General features: G+C 44.8%; 1 protein-coding gene across 3 annotated transcripts in view; it reads left to right on the top strand.

Moving 5' to 3' along the window:
• The window catches only part of SMOX (spermine oxidase), a 61,501-nt gene that overhangs the window by 28,259 nt on the left and 12,990 nt on the right, over positions 1-20,252 (top strand). For all 3 annotated transcript variants that reach the window (XM_030450451.1, XM_030450452.1, XM_030450450.1), the window contains exons 2-3: positions 8,821-9,055; positions 14,213-14,439. In XM_030450451.1, coding sequence (XP_030306311.1) covers positions 8,848-9,055; positions 14,213-14,439 — 435 coding nt within the window. In that variant the 5' untranslated portion in view covers positions 8,821-8,847. The remainder of the gene's footprint in view (positions 1-8,820; positions 9,056-14,212; positions 14,440-20,252) is intronic.

Raw genomic sequence — 20,252 nt, 5'->3', positions numbered from 1 at the left:
ATGGCAGCTTTGGGCTGTTTCTCATTCATCACTGGCAGAGTTTTACAGAGGTGGCTCCAGGTGGGCATTTTTATAAGACACTGGTGGGTGAAAAGGTTTGTCTGAGGTCCTCCCACATCAGTGGTCATGCTAGAAGCAGCAATTTGTTGTTTGTGGTGTGGGTATTGAAGAAGAGCAGTTTCTTCCCACGTCAGGAAGAGGAAACCATTTAATATGGCCCTGTCTCCGTTTGTCCTGAGCTGTGGGTAAGTGGTATTTCTGGAAGTGAGGAGGAAATGATGATGATGATGGGGCTTGCAGTGTTTTTTTTACAAGAATAAAGTTTAGGCAGCCCAGCTGAGGTCATGTTCTCAGGCTGGAGGAGACCTGAGTTTGGAGAGGCAAAGGTGAATGCTCTCATTTCCTTCTGTCTCTTTTGGGATGCATCCAGAGTCAGCCTGAAGGTCACTGCTGCCTTCAAACAACTGATGCCACTGAGGTTTGGAGCACAAGGCTGGAGATTTGGCATGTGGGGAACACAGGAGGACTTTTGTTCATGCTGGTTTCTGAGAGTCCTCGTGATGTTGTTCATGTGTTTCCTTCCTTGCTGTCTGGTCCTGCTCTGCATTCCCCTTCTGTCACTTGTAATTGGGGTTTGTTGGTGTCCCTGTAAGATCAGCTACTGAACTGCAGCCTTTTCAATGCCTCAAGCCACATTTGATGGCCTGGGCTTTTTACAAGGGCAAATTTAAGTGGGTTGGCAGGATTTCTCCTCAGTTCCAACTTCTTTTTCACTCACAGTCGCCTATAAATTCCAGCAGCTCTCTGGAAATCAAAACCCCTTTGTTTCTCCTCCTGCCTGTGGAACCACAAGGCAGGCCATGGGTTGCTGGTCTGCAGCCTTGTTTTTTGGAGGAGCTCTTACTCTTCTTTGCACTGCCATGGTGAGGAAGATGAGCATGGTCAGCTCTCCATCCCCGGGGCTGGTGGGCAAAGGTGAGGCACACGGGATCAATGGGTTTGTCCTGGTGGTGTGGGATGCAGCAGGGAGGTGCTGCAGGACTGGTGGAGCTGCTCCTCTCAAAGCCTTCTTGAGTCCAGGGAGAATTGTTCCCTCAGACTCTTCCCATCCCCATTCAGCACCTCCAAGGCTCCTGGATCTGGGCAGATCTGAAGAGGTGATGAGGAGCAAGGGATCAGAAATCTCACTGATAGAAAAAGCAGGGGATTTGGGATCTGTTTTGCTTGTTTCAAGGAGAAAATCAAGGAGACTGTGCTGGTGATGGTTTGACTTGGAGCAGAATGTTTGAGAGGCTGCTTCTGACCAAGGCTTCCAGTTTCTGGGAGCTGTCAGGACACATCTCCTCTGCCAAAACCTTCTGCCTGCCCCCTTGCCAGCTGCCTGCACAGGAGGGCAGCAGGACTGGTCCAGGGCTGAGTCTCTTGTTCCAGCTGCCCATATCCACCCAGGAAACTCTTTAGGTTCAAACACTGAACTGGATAAAGCCTGAACATGAGGATGATGATGAAACATCCCTGTCCAGCTAGTTTCACCCCAGTTGGAGGTGGCTTCCCAATGCATGGGGGTGTGCCACAAGTTAACTTGGATCTCACTGGTGCATGTGGCAGAAGTTTGTGAACTTGGGTAGGGCTCTTATGTAGTTGTGGACCATGATTGTTGCTCCTGAAGGTCTCCAGGTAGCAAACCTGGTGTGTCTGCTTCCCATGCAATAATCCTCCTGTTGTGCTGCAGATGCTCAGCTCCTGGGTTCACTCACCCCTCTGACTGATGGGGAGGGTTTAAATTCAATTAATAATATTAATAATGCTCCTGCCTTCTGCTGGAAGGGTGTCTCCACATAACCCTTGCTGGTGTAAATGGTGATTTTTAAAAAGGGCTGAGTTTGGTGTGTGACTTGCTGGCTGAAAAAGGAAGGAGGTTATGTGGAGAAAAGAGACATAGCTTCCAGTTTGACATATTTACAGCCTGGAGAGCTTGGAAAGAGCATCTTGAAATAAGAGGCAGTAAGGATTAATGTGCTTGCTTCTCAGAAGGCTTGATGAAAGGGGGAAAAGGGTTGCAAAATGCTTGTTTGTAGTGCCAGGAGCCACAGGGAGAACCACAGCTCAAAGCAGTGGGAGGCACTGGTGTCAGGGAGTGCTGGAGCCAGCCCAGAAATCTCCTTCCACTTCATTTTTCTGTCTGCTCAGAGATCTGATCTGCTCTGTCCTGACCTGTACTCATGGACAGCCTGAGCCTGAAGGCTGGAAAGGTGTTAAAGGAGATAAAATTGCTCCATCTAAAATAATCCTTCCAAACACTTCTCCCTCAGCTTAAGGGAAAAAAAGAAAAAAGAAAAAAAAAAAAGGTGCATTTGAGATGAAAATTGAAAATGTTATTGGGGTTATTTAAGGTAAAGGTTACTCATTACAACCATGCTCAGTACAAGCAGTGATAGGTTGCAAAATGAGTTAAGTGGCCCAAAATGAGTTAAATGGCCCAAATGCTGGAGTGTCTTTACACCTGCTAAATAAGTTGCTTTTCTGTTTTCATTGTGGAGCTAAACTGGGTTTAGCTCCCAGCTGGAGCTGGGTTCTGCTAAAAGTCCTTTCAGCTACCCACTCTTCTGTATGCACGTGATGAAATAATAGAGATCATTACATCTATTGAGAAAAGAATGTAGAAATAAATCTTGATATACTACATATATCAAGAATTTTGCTGTTGTGGGTTGTTTTTTTTTTCATTATTTTTCTGAAACCCAGGAGATGCCTTGCACTGATTTCCACTCTTCAGGTATCACTGGGAGCCACCTCCATGTGTGCTCCATCTCTCCAACACCATGCTAGTTTTTCACATGTTCCATACCCAGTTCTGCACCATGGTAGATTCCTGAGGTGCAAAGACCAGAAAATTTTATCTCCAACATCTGTCCTGGCCATCTCCATCATAAAGCCAGGAGCATTCCCAGCACTCCAGCCCTGTTTTCTGTGTGTAAATGGAGTGTAAATGTCTATGAGAGACTGGATCCTGATTTAAAAGCTACCAACAATATCCCCTCTGTCTTTAGTTTCAACAGCTGATTAGTGTCACTGTTAAAAATAGGCATCTTATTTCTGTTCTGATTTTTTCCAGCTTCTGCTCTTGGTTGCTCAATCTTGTTTTGTCTCTGCTTAGATTGAATTAATCCTCTGGTGTCAAGAATTCCCTGTAAACATTTTCAGACTGTGCTGACAAACCTGCATTATGAGCACGTGTACGTAGTGCCCCCCTTCATGTGTTGATGGTTATCTTGAATAATTGCACTTAAAATAGTAATAAAAGAGTAGTGTGTTTATTTTTTTTCTGCTCCCTTTTAGTCTTTCAACTGAAATGAAGCTCAACTGGATTTGTCTGAGTTCCTTTCAAACACACACAATATCATTGTTTAGATTTCTGATGAAGGGTGATGCTTAATTCCTATCAATTAAAACCCCAGAGGGAATAAAATGATCCTGGTAATTTTTACTTGGTTTATACTGGAGCTGCTGGGTCTGTGCTGTTAGCAGGGGATTTGTTGGTGTTGCTGATGGGTTTCTCACCCTCCAGCCTGGCTGTTACACTTGGTAATGTGAAGACTCTCAATTCATCACTGCAGAAGGACTGGAAAAATGCAGGCACATTCCATGGCCAGGAAAGCAAAGTGGTTCCTCCTGCAGGAGTCTCAGAATAGCAAGTGGAAGTGCGGCCACTGGCTGCCTCTTCTGGAGGTGAGGATGAGTTCCTCTCAAGCTCATTTAGCTGTTGAAAGATATTTCTAGATGAGGGAGGATGTCAGGGTGATAGGAGTGAAAGAGCCAGTGCTGAGGTCCCCATGTCTGTGAGTGTCCCTGGAGGCTTCAGGTTGGACTTGGATTACTCTGCCCCCATCAATCCCTCTTATTTGGAAGGCATCTTCTTGTTCAGTGTCATCCAGGAGGAGTGAAGCCATTTGGCTGCTTTGTTACCACTGAAAAGCATGAATGAAAATGTGGGATGTGGAGGTGTTGAGGTTTCTCCAAAGCAAACTCTTGATCCTGGCTGAACTGCTGATGTAAGAGGGCTGGGAAAAATGAGGTGGTTGTTTTAAACTGCTCTGCAGGCTTCCTTGCAGCTCGTCCATCCTAAAATAGGAATGCCAAAGATCAGCAGGATGGATTACTCCTCCTCTCCATCACCTGAAAGGCTGCAGGCAGCAGATGGGAGTTGGGGTCAGAGAAGTCCCACCTGGAATCACCATCACTGTGGTCCATGGTGTGCCAAGAGCTCACAGCCCATGGGTATAAAAACCAACCTGCTGAGTGAGATGAAGTCAGAAGGGAGAGGGAGGTTGCTTTTTTAAGACTAACCAATCCTGGTGGAAAAAACAACCAACCAAAAAAAAAAAAACCCAACCAACCACCAGAGAAGCCTTGAAGCACTCAAGCTTTGTTCTCAGTACCTGGTCTGGCCTTTGTGTCACCACAGCTAGGACAGTACTACCAGGAGTGTTTGGGTGAACTAAGAATAGCAGATTTCCTTGAGAAACGTTTTTTGTTTATTTTGGATTTGTATTTTTAAATTGTTGGAGCCTTGGTGACCTTTTCTTAAGGATCCTAGAAGAATGGCCTGATCAGAGAGGATTGTTTTAATAAGGAGGGCAGTTCTGAACTGCCTTAATTCTCTGCCTTTTTCCTTGTGACCTACAAGTTTTGAGCAGCAAAATGAGGAAAAAAAAAACCCATGAAGTGGACAAACCTCTGAGCTGTGTTGCTGTTGCTGCTGGATTAAGGGTAGAAAAGGTTTAGTGTGATGTTTGCACTTCTAGGTTGCCATTGGCTGGGGGTCCACTGTAGCTTAGATAAGTGGAAGGCTTAACACAGGATAACTCTGTGGTGTAGGGAATATATCCAGAAGGATATATTAAAAGGATGAAGCACAGGATTCTGTTCCAAATGATTTCTGGGTTAGTCCTTAGCTCTGAAGTCCTGCAGAAGGCTGCCAAGGCTCCTCTGTGCAGATGCAAAGAATGATTTCCCTGGGAGCTGGCAGTGGGCTGGGTGGGCAACAGATCAGAGATGAAGGGCTGAGGAGTTGATAGGACTGAAGGCTACAGATGCCAGGAGTGGAAACCCATGATTCTGGGCTGGTAGAATGATGCCCATCTTAGAAAATAGATTTTTTTGCAAAGATTTGCCTGCTCGTAAACAGCACTTGGGCTCAGGGTTGGGTGTTTTTTTTTTTGAGGGAGGGTGTTTTAGGAATTAGGTATTTTATTTTGGATAAAGGAAATGGACAGTAATGAGAAGGAAAGAATGGAGGGTGGTGGCACCTAGGGAGGCAAGGAAGGACAGAATGGTGGTGGAGACTGAGGCAAGGGAGCCTCAGAAGTGATTTAAATATGAGGGAAATGCTGAAATGCACAAGAGGTAAGAGAAATAAAGATATTTTTCTAAGATGGAAGGGAGATGTGTACTTGGATTTTTTTTTTTTTAATATTTTATTGTGGGAAGCTGGTGCCTGTCTCATAGGGAAAGGTATAACCAAGACAAAACAGGGGGAATTTTGCTGTGATTTAGTATTACCCTTGCTCTTAGATGGACAGACAGCAAAATTACAGCTTCAGAGAGATTCATAGTATAACAGCTAAGACACTTCTTACCCTGTGATTTGAAGAAGACAAAAGGGAAGAAAAAAAAGAATAAAGAGCTCGTTGGCAATCAAGAAAAAGTAAAAAGCCAAACCATCTTTTGAGTTAGAGGACCTGGTAATTTTCACTTGCTCAAGCCCTGACTGGTGGCCTGGCAAGGTAGAGCACTGCAGAGAGCTGTGTTTTCTCTGCTTGTCTTACTTTTGAGCCTACCAGTGTATAATTGATACTGAAATCAAGTGTAGTGGGGATTCTTGTATTTATATTGTCTGCTCATTTCACAATGGATCATGTATCCTTGTTGGAAAGCCCCAAGCTCTTGCTAAATTTTAATTGCCTTCCCCTGCCAATCACACAGGAATGGTTATTGGCTAATTATGGGTGGGTTTTAAATCAGGATTCTGTACACACACAATACCCTGTTATTTTCTCCTCTGTCTAGACAGGTCAGCTAATCCAGTATTAAAATGCTGAAACAGGAGGGGAAAACATTTTCTTGAAGCACTCATGTGAAGAATTTTCATGAGCTCGCCCAAGCCAGGATTAGGAAAGCTGCACTTGAAAGAACTGAGCTAAACTGGTTCCATTTCTGTGGGGTTTAGATAGCAGGAAAGATGCTTCTTCACTGGGGTAATTAAAATGCAAAGTGTTAACTGGAGACTGGAGGAGAAGTGGAGAGTGTTGTAGAATTGCATCTGTGACTTGTAATCATTCCTTAAGACCTGACAAGTAAGAGTTATTTCAGCTGTGGATTTATAATTGCTGACAAAGGAGGAAGGACTTGCCAGATGAAGATTTATTTCTTCTTGAAGAAGAGATGACCAAGGATCATCTATGAAAGCCCTTAGCACCAAGGAGAATGTCAACTGGGAATGACCATTTGATGTTTCTTATAAGATAGCTTAGGGGAATGTCTTAAATTTTCACTGGGGAATGGTTTTGAAGCCACCAAAAGGACATGAATATTTGTATAAAGTTGACAGACCATTGAGGAGGTCTCCTCTTCCATATCAACCTCTAACTGGTGAGGATTTGACCAATTCCCAGCCAACTCCATCCTCCATACCTGGAGTGCCATGTTCCTGTTTATCTTAAACCATTCTGAAAATCCACTTTCAGACTGGATTAAGATAAAAAAGGAATAAAACACTCCTGTTCCAGGTGAGGAAACTCCAGAGGAGCAATAAATCAGCATCAAAGCCAAGCAGAGACAACTCCTAAGGTGACAACAACTGGAAATCTGACTTATCCCACCAGCAGCTGTAGGGAAGGAGCTCTGCATCCTTCACCCCTCTGCCTGTTCAGATTTTTACTGTTTCTTGTGGAAGAAGTTATTCACTGCTACTTCTTCAAACTTTTCTACTGCTTTTGAGTCCAAAAAGTAAGTCCAGTGCCTGGTTTGGGCTGCTCACAGCTTTTCTGCTTCTCCAATGATTTGTGACTTCAGAAAAAGCCTGATGCTTGATGTCTTTCCAGCTTGGGAATAACTCTGGACACCAATATCTGGTTCCTTAGGATAAATATCTGCTTGCTGAGATCTGTTGGTCAGGAAGTGAAAAGAGGGAGATAATTGATGTGATCTGAGGTTTTGTAGCATGTGATGATGTGACCTGAGTTTGTAGCATGGCTGCAGGCAGAGCTGGCTCAGTGTCACCTGGGGGCACTTGGGACAAAGCTGCATGGGCAGAAGCAGAGGTTGTTACAAGCCCTGTGTTCATCTCTCTTGCAGATGAGCCCAGATAGGGTGGATTGAGCTGAATACCACTGCTCAAATCACTGCTGACAACAGTCTCATGTCTCCTCTGTTACAGAGAGCAGGAGGTTCTTGGCCAACATACATAAAAGCTTTAAGATCCCAGAGAAAAAGAAACTCTCCATATACTGCCAGGATTGCTTTGTAGTCCCTGGGATCATGTACTGCAAAAGTCCAGCAGTGTCTTAAGTGCAAAGATTTGACTCTTCTCCTGATCAGGCAAGAGAGAAAAGAGGAATCTGACACTGGCCAAGTGATGGGAGTGTTGAGGAGCTCAGGAGGAGCATCCAGGGACTTGGTGAGAGGTAGAGGCAGCATTAGGAGCTCCCTGGATTTTGCTGCATTCAGTAGGCATTGGGTAGGAGGTTTGGGGGGGAATTGTGTGTGTTTTTTATCCAAATCACTGGGTACCTCCTGCTTTGGAGGGCTGAGGGAACCTGAGCTGTGCATTTATCCTTTGCAGGTCAGGACTGATGTTTCCTGGGGCCTGTTGGGGTATGGATCTCTGTACCCTGTTCTTCATGCAGGTGTAAAGCTATCCAGAACCAGGTGACATTGACATCTGGGCATGGGGACATCCTAGACTGGTGATCTCTGATTAAAGATTTAACCTTAACCATGGCTAAGGCCATATACTTAAATAAGGTGATGGGACTTTAAGGTATACACTCTTTAAAGGTGGCTTCAAGAGGATAACTGCCTGGATGACTTGGCTGGGTGGAGGTAGAGTCAGGCTGGTCAGGACTTGCCTGGTTTGGACCTTTCTTCATCAAAGACTCAGGCTGATCCAGGACAGCAGTGGCTGCACCACGTGGCTCTGAATTTTTCAGCTGGCCCTTGCTGGCTTTCATCACTTGAAACTTTTTTTGCATCTCTACCATTTCTGTAATGATTGGTTTGATACCTGATCCCCATGCTTGGAGCTAAATCCTCTTTACCCTGTCCCATGGTTATATGAACCTTATGCTTTGTGGTTGCCACAGAAGCAAAGTGAATCTTCAGGACTTTGTTGTGGAGCTTGGTGGCACTGGGCGTGTGGTTTGTTGGTTTTTTAAATTTTATTTAATTTTTTTTTTAAGTCTTTACCACAAAATTGCCACTTGTGGAGGTTATATAAAGACAGGGGAGTTTGTAAATCACTTGACTTCTCTGGAAATAGTCTAAGTGGTAGAAGAGGGTGGAGATTCTGGAGTTTCCAGTACGGGTGCTCCGGGCCAAAACGTTGTTGTATCCCAATTTGACCTCAATTATCCTTCCTGTGCATCTCAATTTTGAAGGATGGGTCTAGTTCACAAATGTTCTTTCTTTTCAACCAGACTTCTTTGTTTGTTTTTTTGTTGTTTTTTTTAGCCTTCCTTAGGATGTCTCAACTGCAGAGGCTGAGTTTGAGCCGAGCTCCCTGAACCTCACTCGTTTTCTTGGTTTTTTTTTTCCCCGCAGGTTCCTTAGAAAGAGAGCTTGGACGGCATGCAAAGTTGTGAAATATCTGCAGACAGCACGGATGATCCTCTCAGTAGTGGCCTACGGAGCAAACGACAGCCTCGAATAGTGATTATTGGTGCTGGGCTTGCAGGGCTCTCAGCAGCCAAAGCACTTTTGGAAAGTGGTTTCACGGATGTCAGTGTCCTTGAGGCGACCGAGCGCATCGGGGGCCGCGTCCAGAGCGTGAAGCTTGGTAAGAGCAAAGCTTTGGGAAGTGATGGGTTGGGCTTGGCTCTGCCCGAGGTTTTCTGTAGGAAATGTGCTTTTTTTTTACAGGCAAAAGTGCAAAAGGTTGTTGGAGGGGTGGTGGTGTGGGGAATACCAAAGCTTGGGGATCTGAGCTACCCTGTGGGTATTTTGTTCAGGGAGAATTGCTCCCTGAAGCTTGGAAAGAGCAAAGCTTTGGGAAGTGGTGGGTTGGGCTTGCTGGCTCTGCCCATGAGGTTTTCTGTTAGAAATGTGCTTTTTTTTTTACAGGCAAAAGTGCAAAAGGTTGTTGGAGGGGTGGTGGTGTGGGGAATACCAAAGCTCAGGGTCTTTTCAGGTGGATCTGAGCTACCCTGTGGGTATTTTGTTCAGGGAGAATTGCTCCCTGAATCTTGGTAAGAGGAAATCTTTGGGAAGTGATGGGTTGGGCTTGGCTCTGCCCGTGAGGTTTTCTGTTAGAAATGTGCTTTTTTTTTACAGGCAAAAGTGCAAAAGATTGTTGGAGGGGTGGTGGTGTGGGGAATAACAAAGCTGGGGGGCTTTTTGGGTGGATCTGAGCTACCCTGTGGGTATTTTGTTCAGGGAGAATTGCTCCCCAAGTGTGTTCCTAGGAAACAGAGACCTTGGTGGTTGTTTTCCTCTGGACAGGCAGAGCTCTGTGTAGCAGGTCTGTGACTAAATAACTCTATTGAGGCACTTTCCACCAACGTTTTCAAGCTTGACTCTAGCCTAGGAGCAGTCAGTAAATCTGCTGGCTAGTGAAGGGCCATTTCTCAGGGACTTTCATCACTTGCAAAGGGGCAAGCTCCCAGCTATTCTGTTTCACAAACAGCCCCATTCATTTCCCTAGAACTAATTTACTGTGTGGGGCACTACCCTCTGTGAATCAGGCTGCTGGAAAAACCCCTTCAATGTTTCCTTTCATCCTGGCTTGCAGCTTTCCTACCTCTGTGGCTTCCTTTCTTAGCATGGAATAAAGATGCAGACACTGGGTATTTTAATCCCATGTCAATTGGAAGGACTTGTAAAACTTCTTCAGTGCAAAAGGACTGGAACAAACCTTTGCAGCACAGTAGTCAACAAAACTTTCCCTGGTATCTAGAAGGGCATTGCCTGTATCTACTCTGCAGGAGGCAAAAAGCTCTCTTCTCATTTAATGAATTGCCTTCCTGATTTCAGTTAAGCAGTTCTGTTTCTGATCCCACTCTATTTATTGCCTTTGGCCTCTTGCTGCCCTCCTTTTCATTTTCCAGGTGCTTATATTTTACTCGAGAAACTCACCATGGTAAATAAACAGCAGTGTCCTAGGGACTTTGAGAAGGGAAATGAATGGAAAGGCAGTGGGACAAATCTAATCTCTGGGGTTTGAATAGGGCACTTCACATTCTGCTGAGACTTGGCATGGGGGTTAGAATGGGAAGTGTGTCCTTTACTCACAATTAAAAATATCCTGGATCATCTCTGTGAATGGAGGGAAGTGTTAAAGACCTGAGAGCTTTGGGGAGCAATACATCATTTTGTCAGTGCACCTGTGAAATGGTTTTGTTGTATGAGTATAGAGACAAAGTCTTTCACCTTTGGACACCTTTAGTGGTTACTCCTATCTTTTCCTTTGCTGGGGATCTACCTCCAGTTTGTTGCCAATTTTTAACTAACCTGAAACAAAAGCAGGCTTTTCACTTGGGTGGAGATCTTGGGGTGTGTTGTTTGCAGAGGGCTGGAATCCAAAGCCTTGATCTTTTAATATCTTTCTTAAAACTCCAAACTGTCCATCTTGTCTTCTTCCAGTTCTGTGCTATGGGCAGGGACTGCAGCTCTCTCCCAAGCTGGGTCCCTGTTCTGCCCCTTTGTGCACTTTGCAGAATCCCCTGCCCTTTTGCCAAACAATTTTCAAGCCCAGTTGGGTGTTGAAATCTTCAGAAGCAGCAGGTACTCCAAACCTCCTCCTTCCCTGATGTGAAGGTGAAGGGCATCATGGCCCTGGGCTCTGTTTTCTTTTTTCCATTCTGCCTGGAGCAGCAAGATAGCACCTGGGGCGTGCAAGTTGATTTCTCAGAGCTCATTAAAGCTTACAAAACAGTCTCCCAGAAGTGGTCTGTCTGGGTCTTCAACATGAGACTGCTTTGATCTGCTTGTCTGAATGGCATTTAAATGTTAAACCTCTCTGGCCTCTCCCTCTGCCTGCACAATTAACTACGATTTAAATCCTCAGCAGAGCACCCTCCCAGGGTTATTTCCTTACAGTTCCACTCTCACTGAGCCCTGTCTTGCAGGGCACAGGATTTTCCCTCAACCAGAATATAGAACCATAGAAAAAATTGAGTTGGAAGGGACCTCTAAAGGTCCAACCCCCCTCCACTAAGCAGGAACACCCTCAAACTCTTCAGCCTAGGGGAATTACTTGGATTTGCAGAGGTTTGGTTCATCCCCTCTAGCACAGAGGAGGCAGAGGGGTTTGTGTGGTTGTCCATTGTGTTTTTTTTTTTATTTTAAATGATCTGTAACATCTATATCCACTGCAGACATATCAGGACAGGATGCCCAAGAAATAGGCAGGGCTGAGAGGGGAAATGGGGAAGTTCCCGTGCGTATTCAGAAGGCTTGAGGCACAATCTCTGTTCCTTTGGAAAACTCCTGGTACAGTATATTGTTGTGTAAAGGCCTGTTGTGACTGCTGCTTGTGTCTCACTAATTACAGCCACCGAATAGGAAGCAGGTTTTTTTTTTCTTGTTCTATTTTTGATGTATCAGATGATTCATTTGAAGCCAATTAATATTGAAGCTCAAGTCTTTTATAAGGCCCTAAAAGTAAACGAGCTATTTCTCATTAAATATATCTCTCATTAAAAATAGGTAGTTTAATTTTACACTTTCAAATAATTTGTCATATCACACCAGGTAACAACTAGCTTAACAGCTTGGGAGTGCATACAGTCAGTTCTTAAGTATGACAGGCAAGAATGCCTCTCTTTAATTTATCAGTGTTTGATTTTATTCCACCCAGCTGCTGAAAACAGGAGAGCTGGGAACACATCATAATACAGCAGGACCTGCTGGCATGTTTTATTGGTTTTTTTCTTTCCAAGATCAGGTGCTCCATAAATAAGTGCTATATCCAGGAGGGTTTTTAAGAGGAGCAGGGAGCAAGCTCCTGCCACGAAGCAGCAGGCAGAATTCCTGCTGCTGGTCTGGCATGTGATGGCTCACAGGAGGATTGCATTAACAAGGTGCCTGCCACATGCAGTATTATTTATGAGCTTTGTACCTTTTGGCTGCCAAGGTAGAGCTGTCATTTCCTCCAGGCTGGATGCTCTGGGAATGTCTTGGAGTTTGTGATGCCTTAAAATATTCCCAGGTTTGTGACTCGGGGCTGAAGCACATTGCTTGGGTTTTACCTGTCATGGGGTAAGATGTAGAAACCTTGTGCTCTTTTAAAGTCCTGTCATGAGGGTTTTGAAGGGCAATTAGCATGTTCCCTAATGACCAGGTGGTTGTCTGCTTGAAAAACAAGGTAGTGGAGCTTCCCTGGGAGGCAGAGTCTCAGCTGGGGAGCAGCATTTCTTGGAGCTTTCACACATTAAACCTGACTGCGTTTCAGCCCAGAGCTGCTGTGGCTGCCTGCCTGAGCATACATTTACATCTTAAACAGTATATGATGCCTGCTAACTGCATGGATCCTTCCTTTATTAAGGAGGATCCTATTAACTGACCCATTTAATTAGGCACACCTCTGATGAGAGAAATCCAGTGTGGTGCTGGCAGGGATGCAGGGAGAACACAGCTTTGTCAGGCTTTCAGACAGTTCCCTTTGGACTTTGAAGAATCTGTAAAAAATCTGGGTGGAAGATGTGACCCAAGCTTATTTTTAGCACCTCCTTTCAGCTGCTGTACATCTCCCTCTGTTCTCAGCCCAGTTGGGGCTGTGCTGGTTCTTTTAGGGGGCAGGGATCAGAGTCCTGGGGCAAACCCCATTAATTGTAAGGAAAGGAGCAAGTGGGGCTGGCCAAAATCTTTGTGTTTTGCAGGCAGAAATAGTACAGGTGATTAAAGTCTAGGTTTGGTGTCTAACCTGACAGAGCATCATTTTAAAGATGATTTTTTTTTAATTTAAATTTTCAAAGGCATGAATAATAAAATAGAACCTATTTACTTACTTGGGGGGTGGAAATGCATTTTTTGTGTTGCAGTTAATCTGAGGTGTATTTGTAAATGCATTTTTAATCACAGGGCAGGGTTCAGTGTGCAGAGCAACGTGGCCATCCCAAGGCAATCCAAATTTTTCTGCATCTCCCTGCTGTAGATGCATTTCTTGGTCTTTAGGTGCCTTCCAACCTCAGCCATTGTGTGATTCTTTCTGTGTTTGAGTTTCCATCCCATTCACTTGAATACACTGGATAGCTGAAGTTTTTATTTACTCTATTCTTGTCCTACAACTTTAGTATTTATCTGTATATATATATTAGTATCCCTAATTAGTATTATATTATATTAGTATTAGTGTTATATTAGTATCCCTGATGTCCTTTTTGCACTAGTGCAGGTGGCTTCTTAACAGCTCTTTTCCTTCCAGCACCCCCTTTATAGAATCATGGAATCATTTTGGTTGGGAAAGACCTTTCAGATCATCAATCCAATCATTCCCCCAGCACTGCCAAGGCCACCACTGCCCCATGGCCCTCATCCCCACATCTCCAGGGCTTGGAAATCCTTCCATGGCTTGTGCTGCAACACAAGCAGTACATCCCTTGCTGTCTGATCACCTTCCTAAGGGCAGGTTTAGAGGAGATGTTTTGGAAAGGCCAAGTAGAAAGGATAGAGCAGCTAGCAACAACCATGAGAAGAACTGGGAACCTAGAATATTCTGAATTTCATCTGAAGCATCAGAGGTGTGCCACTATGATGTATCTTTGTTGGAAACTTCCCATCTTCTTCTAGAACTGCCTAAACTTGTATCCCACAGGACTGGTTGGAAGAGCACTGGCACTGCCCTTGTCTAACAGAGTGAGCTTGCTTAAGTGATGTTCAAACATGTGTTGTCCTTGGGCAATTTTTCTGCTTTTGTTCATGTACATTTTATTTAGGGTTGAGTGTGAGGAGCTTCCAGGGCTTCAGTAACTGGTTTGCTTGGTTGACTCTCCTACAGGGCACGCCACTTTTGAACTGGGAGCTACGTGGATTCATGGTTCACATGGAAACCCAGTCTATCATCTAGCAGAAGACAATGGTTTGCTTGAAGAGACTACTGATGGTGAGAGAAGTGTTGGAAGGATCAGTCTTTACTCCAAGAATGGGGTGGCTTATCATCTCACCAACAACGGGCAGAGGATCCCGAAGGATGTGGTTGAAGAATTCAGTGATTTATACAACGAGGTTGGTACTCAGCTGCTTTGTCAGGTTGTAGGGTGGCCTGGATTACTGACACCCCTTGACAGCTACAACATCCTGAAGTAAGGCAGAAGGAGAAAAGGAAGCACAGCTTTAATTTCTTTACCAAAAAATCAGCATTTAATTTGCTTAACTACACCTTATTTGTCCCTGATGTGGGATTAACTCACTGCTGTTGGGAAGAGCAATCTTTCCACATTTGTCATCAATTTAATCACTTCCAGCAAATATTGCTGGGGGGAATCCAGTCATTTGCTCTTGAAAGTTCCTACTTCATTGAAAGAGTAGAGGAGGGATCAAATCACTGAGCAAAGCAGAACTCAGAACCTTAGCAACCAGCAGCTAAATATTGTAGCCCTGTGACATTTTATTGATGTTATAAATCCCCTAGTGGTTTATGCCAAAGTTAGTGCAGTTTCATTGGAATTTTAGATTTTCTTGCATCAGAAGAAAAGGAACATCTTTTCTGGCAGATTGACACCAGTGTGGATTTGAGTTTAAGATTCTTTTAACTTCTTTTGATTGATGTTCAGTGATGTCCTCTTCAGTTGGGTGTAGATGAGGGGCTCAGGATGTGACAAGAGCAGATAGAAAAAAAACCCCAAAACAACCCAAAGATGCAGCTACAGACTCAGCACCTAAAAATACTGAAAAAAGCTGCAAGGTGGAAATGAAAATGCATGTTTAGTGGAAAGACTAAATCTGCTAAAAAGCAGTGAGGCCAAATTTACTTCCCTGTAACTTGGCACTGCTGCTGTCATCCTTGTGTTTCTTTCAGAGGGAAAATGGGGTTTCCTACTGATTGGTGTGTGGAACTGGTATAAGTTGTGTCTGCTGCCAGAAAGATTTGGCCTGAGGAAGAGTGGAGTGAAAGACAGAGGCTTGCCAAAGTTCATTGTGATTATTCCCCACAGTTTTTTAGTGTTGCTTCTGAAGTACATTCATGGGGGGATCAAGGGAAAATGTCCAATCCTCCAGGTACTGTGATCTCTTAGGGGTTTACAGAAAATGGGGCAAAATGTTGTTATTCTCATCAGGCTGTAGCCATGCTTAAAATCTTCAGATTTTCATCTGCCAGAGCTTCACCAGTATTTGATACTTGGCTAAACACACACTAAATTCAGGTTACTCTTGCATACTTTGTGTTTAAAAATATATCCAAGAGCATTAAGAAAGCCACCAAGAGAAAAGTCACTGTAGGCTGTGAGGAATTATCAAGAATTGAATGGAGAGCAGAAATGGGGAGTTTTAAAGTTTGTTTTGTTTGAAGAAACTCTTGAAGCTGACCTGGGTCATCTGTGATGGGATGGCCCAAATTGGTTTCAGTTTTAGAGAGGGGCAGGAGGAATTTCAGAGAGCCCTTGTTATGGAAGGAATTCAGCAACTCGTGGCTGGGAGGGAATTCTTCTTGGGCAAATGTTGGGATAATTCATCAGAACAACTTTTTTGTGTTCCTGGGTTGAAAACAGAACCAGAGCCAGCCAGGAAAAAAAGACAGGTGAGATGAGGGGGGGGGCAAGATTAACAGCAATGAGGGAATAAGTGAAAATACTGGAGGGAGCAGAATTATTTATGTAAATGGCAGACTGCCAAGCTGTGTGTAGTGCTCTGTGATGGTCATCAAAGCTGACAGAAGAATCTCCAGCAAAAGGGAGGGTGACAGACTCTGAAATGAGAAGAGAATATAAAGTTGAGAGCTCCTTAGCTTTGAGATTCAGCTGATAAGGCTCTAGCAAGGTGTCAGTGTTTTAGAAATGATTCATTTGGAAAATCTCCCCTTTCTTTTGAAGAGAGCAGCCAGTGGCATGAGAGAACAGCACATTAAAAGTTAATCTTCTTTATGCAGCACATCGTGAGCTTATTGGTGCCACAGGATAGATCTTTATCCCCAGGAGACAGAAAAGGCTTTCACATTTATGGATTGTAAAAATATCTGCAGCAACTCTCTGTGATAAAAAATATGCAGGGGACAGCTTAAGCCAAGAAGGGGACATCAGCCAACCTCTTAATTGCTGTTACTGGGGAGATGCTTTCTCTGGCTGCTTTCAAATTGTGCTGGAATTTCTTGCAGGGGCTTTGTTGAGCTTCTTGTCTCAGCTTCTTTGGGTGTCAGATGGGATCTGGAGAGATTTAAGACACCTGACTGTGGTTTCTGCCTTTCACTGTGTAGGAAAAGTGGGATGTAAGGCAAGACATGATCTGAAAATCTCCAGAAGACTGTAAATGAAATTCAAGTGTCCCTGTGGGTGGGCAGTCCCAAGCAGCAGGAGTGTGGCCCTGGGGACCTTCTCCTCTGCCATAAAGTGCAGAGAATGGTTCTGGTTACACATGCTGAGTCTGCCTGATGCATTTCTGGTTTCTGTTCTGTTGAGTCTCCCACTTCCCCAGCACTTTTAGTTTTTTGCGTTTTCACCAGAGTCCATTCCATTTCCTTTTTCCTTTTTCCTTTTTCCTTTTTCCTTTTTTCCTTTTTCCTTTTTCCTTTTTCCTTTTTCCTTTTTCCTTTTTCCTTTTTCCTTTTCCTTTTTCCTTTTTCCTTTTTCCTTTTTCCTTTTTCCTTTTTCCTTTTTCCTTTTTCTTTTTTCCTTTCTCCTTTCTCCTTTCTCCTTTCTCCTTTCTCCTTTCTCCTTTCTCCTTTCTCCTTTCTCCTTTCCCCTTTCCCCTTCCCCCTTTCCCCTTTTTCTCCTTTTTCTCCTTTTTCTCCTTTTTCTCCTTTTCCTCCTTTTCCTCCTTTTCCTCCTTTTCCTCCTTTTCCTCCTTTTCCTCCTTTCCTCCTTTTCCTCCTTTTCCTCCTTTTCCTCCTTTTCCTCCTTTTCCTCTTTTTTCCTTTCTTTTCATTCTCTCTGGCCACTACTCTCTTGCTTTAACTGGTGATGAGATGAGTGCTGGCGTAGACCAGCAGGAATTTGGTCTCCAGTTCTGCATCTCTGGTTTTTGGGAGGCAGGTTTATTGAGAGGTTTTGTTAAAATGTCTTGAAGCTCTCGAGGATAAAAAGCCATCATACAGACCACCAGATCTTGAGGTCAGGCTTTTCCCTTGCCTTGCAAGAGCTCCCAGACCCTTTTTAGGGTCTTGGGGCAGCATCTTGGCTGCATCTCCCCCTTTAGAAGAGGCTGAGTTAGTGGAGGCTGTAACTCACTCTGTCCTGACTTGAAAAAAAACCCAACAAAACAGCCAGCAACCACATGATGCAAAGCTTAATCAGTAACACTGGCAGTACCAGTGGAAAATGTAGTCCTGAATGAACAGGGCTAAATTTGTCACAGGTTCAAACCTCTGCCCCCCTGCAGAGCCAGCTCCCTCCCCGTGCACTCACGTCAAACTCTGCCCTCCTTGCCCTGCAGCTGCTGCCACCTCCTTGCCCTCCAGCAAAAGCCTTCAGCTTCTCCATCTGTGCCTCTCTAACCCCTCTTACTCTGTCATCTGGACACCAAATTCCAGTGAGTGCCAAGCACAGGGACCCTCCCTGGAGTTTTTCCCTTGGGGATGTGGAGCTGCCTGGCAAGGCAAAGGTCTCTCCTCTCTCCGTGCTTGGATTTTCCTGGTGTGAAAGGCAAAGCACCCCAGTACATGCAGAGCTTTGCCTTGCTAGTTCATTTGGGAAGTCCTTATGCTTTTTTCCAGGCACTTGTCCAATCTTTTTTGGCTGGCTCCTTCGACTTCAGTACAAGTTTTGCCTCTTTTTGTTTGCAGTAGCCTGAATTTTTAATAGCTGTAGGGATGCCTCACAGAAGCCTTTATTTGGTTACGAGGCAGCTGAGACTGCTCAGCTCTTCCCTTCTGTAGCAGAAAACTCTTTAAGAGACACTGTCCTACCTGAGAAGCTGTTGCACTTGGTTGAAATCAGTCAAGATCTCTCAAGGAGCTTGTGACCAAGGTGACCCAAAGCCTTGAGGACATTTGCAAAACGAGCACTGCTGGGTAGGAGGGAAAATCTCCAGCCCTGCAGAGTAGCTGCTTGGATTTCCAACCACAGATTGCCAGGTGATGCACCATGAGAAAAAATACTGAGCCTGCTGTGGGCAGGACAATTCTCCAGCCACTGTTGATTTAAGGCTCTCCTTAGATCATGACCTTGGCATTGCTCAAGGTCATCACTTGCTCAAGTCTCTCAGAAAAAGGGGACATCAGCACTGGAAGGTTCCCCTGGGTTTGATGTCCATGCCATGTGTTCATCATCTTCCCACCTTCCTCTCCATTCCTTCCAGGATAAGTGGGGAAATTCTGGATTTTTTTCCTTTGCCTGCTTATTCCATATCTGCATGAAAGCAAAGGGAGAGGAGTGTGAACTTTGAGGTCTCTCTGTGTGGCCCTATAACTGCTGGGGAAATGAGAATAGGGACAATCCATCCCAGAGATACTCTTCTGCCCCTGCTAAATCCTCATTTCCCTCTCCACAGAGATATTTAAGGCCAGCTCCCAGGTATTTGTGAAGGGTGGGAGGTAGGTGTCAACTTGATAAGTTAAATGCAGGTGCAAAACCCCACTGCTTTGGCTGCCCAGGAATTTCACAGCCCATCACCAGCCTCATTTAGAAAAAAAGTTGATTTTTACACAGGCTTTTCAGTGAAGGATGTGGTCCCTAAAAACCTGCTTCTCAGGAGCCCTCCCTTGAACAGTCAGCTAATTAATGGCCCCGTTATCTGTCAGCTTTCCCCCCTGTGTGCTGCTCAGCTCCTGGGGGAGGGATGTCTCCAAAGAATGAACAACTTTTCCAACCCTTCTCACCCCCACCCTGTGCTGGGCTCCGTGCCATCCCCAATTAAGCTCCAGTGCCTTGTGTTATCGTGGAAAGCAGGAGCAAAGGGCCACCAAGAGTTACAGTTCCCTCCCTTGCCCCTCTATTGCCCTGACAGATGTCTGGCTGGGTGACAGCAGGGTCCTATCTCCAGCAGGGATTTTTGACTGACCGGGGATTAAGTCACTGCAGTTTTGAAGCCAAGGAAGAAAAAGACAATGCCACAGGGGCTGGCAGGAAGGAGCGTGGATGGGGATGTGCTTTCCTGACCTCCTTCAGTGCTGAAAAACTTCTTTATTTAGATTTGTTCTTCCTAAGAAGCTGCCTCTTCCTGTGGTGGTGCAGGAGCACGTAGGTAGTAAACACGTGGAGGTGGAAGGCTGTAGGTAACAGTGAGGACATCCATGCTGGAGCCCATGTTCTTGGCAGAGCCCCTGCTTGTGGGATGCTCCAAAGGGGGTTGAAAAGGAGTCAGAAGGTCTAAGCCCAAGTGGAGACATTTTAGGATTCTGGCTATTCCATTAACTCCTTGGAAGGTGTCCCTACCCATGCAGGAACCAGGTGATGTTAAGGTCCCTTCCAGCCCAACCCATTCTAGGATTCTGTGATTCTTTTTAATTTCTGACCTTCAGCCTCGTTTCCCTCACAGAATTGTGTGTAAACCTGCAGAATTAGGGATGGAAATCCACATGGAATGGTCACTTGAGATGTGTCCTTTGCTTCTGCTGGTGGTTCTTGCAGACAGGCTTCTAGGACCAGTTATTTTGCCCAAACCCAGAGGAAATGATGAGCTGACTATGCTGGGATGTGAGTTTGCCAGCAGTAGAAGCTGGGAGCTGATGCAGTCTGTCATGATTTTTTTCCCTGCTTGTATCAGATTTGTGATACCAGAAAAGAAGACTGCCCAGGGTGTAGCTATCCCTGCTGATGCATGGGGATTTTGTAGGGTTAATTAGAAAACCAGCAGAATTTTTCAGGTGGTTGTTGATGCAACCTTTCACCAGGCTCTTTAAGATAAAGCCCACGTGAACTCTCACAGGAACTGATTGAAATGATTGA

Source organism: Calypte anna, chromosome 4B (genome assembly GCF_003957555.1).
Source record: "Calypte anna isolate BGI_N300 chromosome 4B, bCalAnn1_v1.p, whole genome shotgun sequence".
NCBI classification, from domain to species: Eukaryota; Metazoa; Chordata; class Aves; order Apodiformes; family Trochilidae; genus Calypte; species Calypte anna.
The sequence above is the reverse complement of the archived record's forward strand: the minus strand, read 5'-3'. Positions and strand labels throughout refer to the sequence as shown.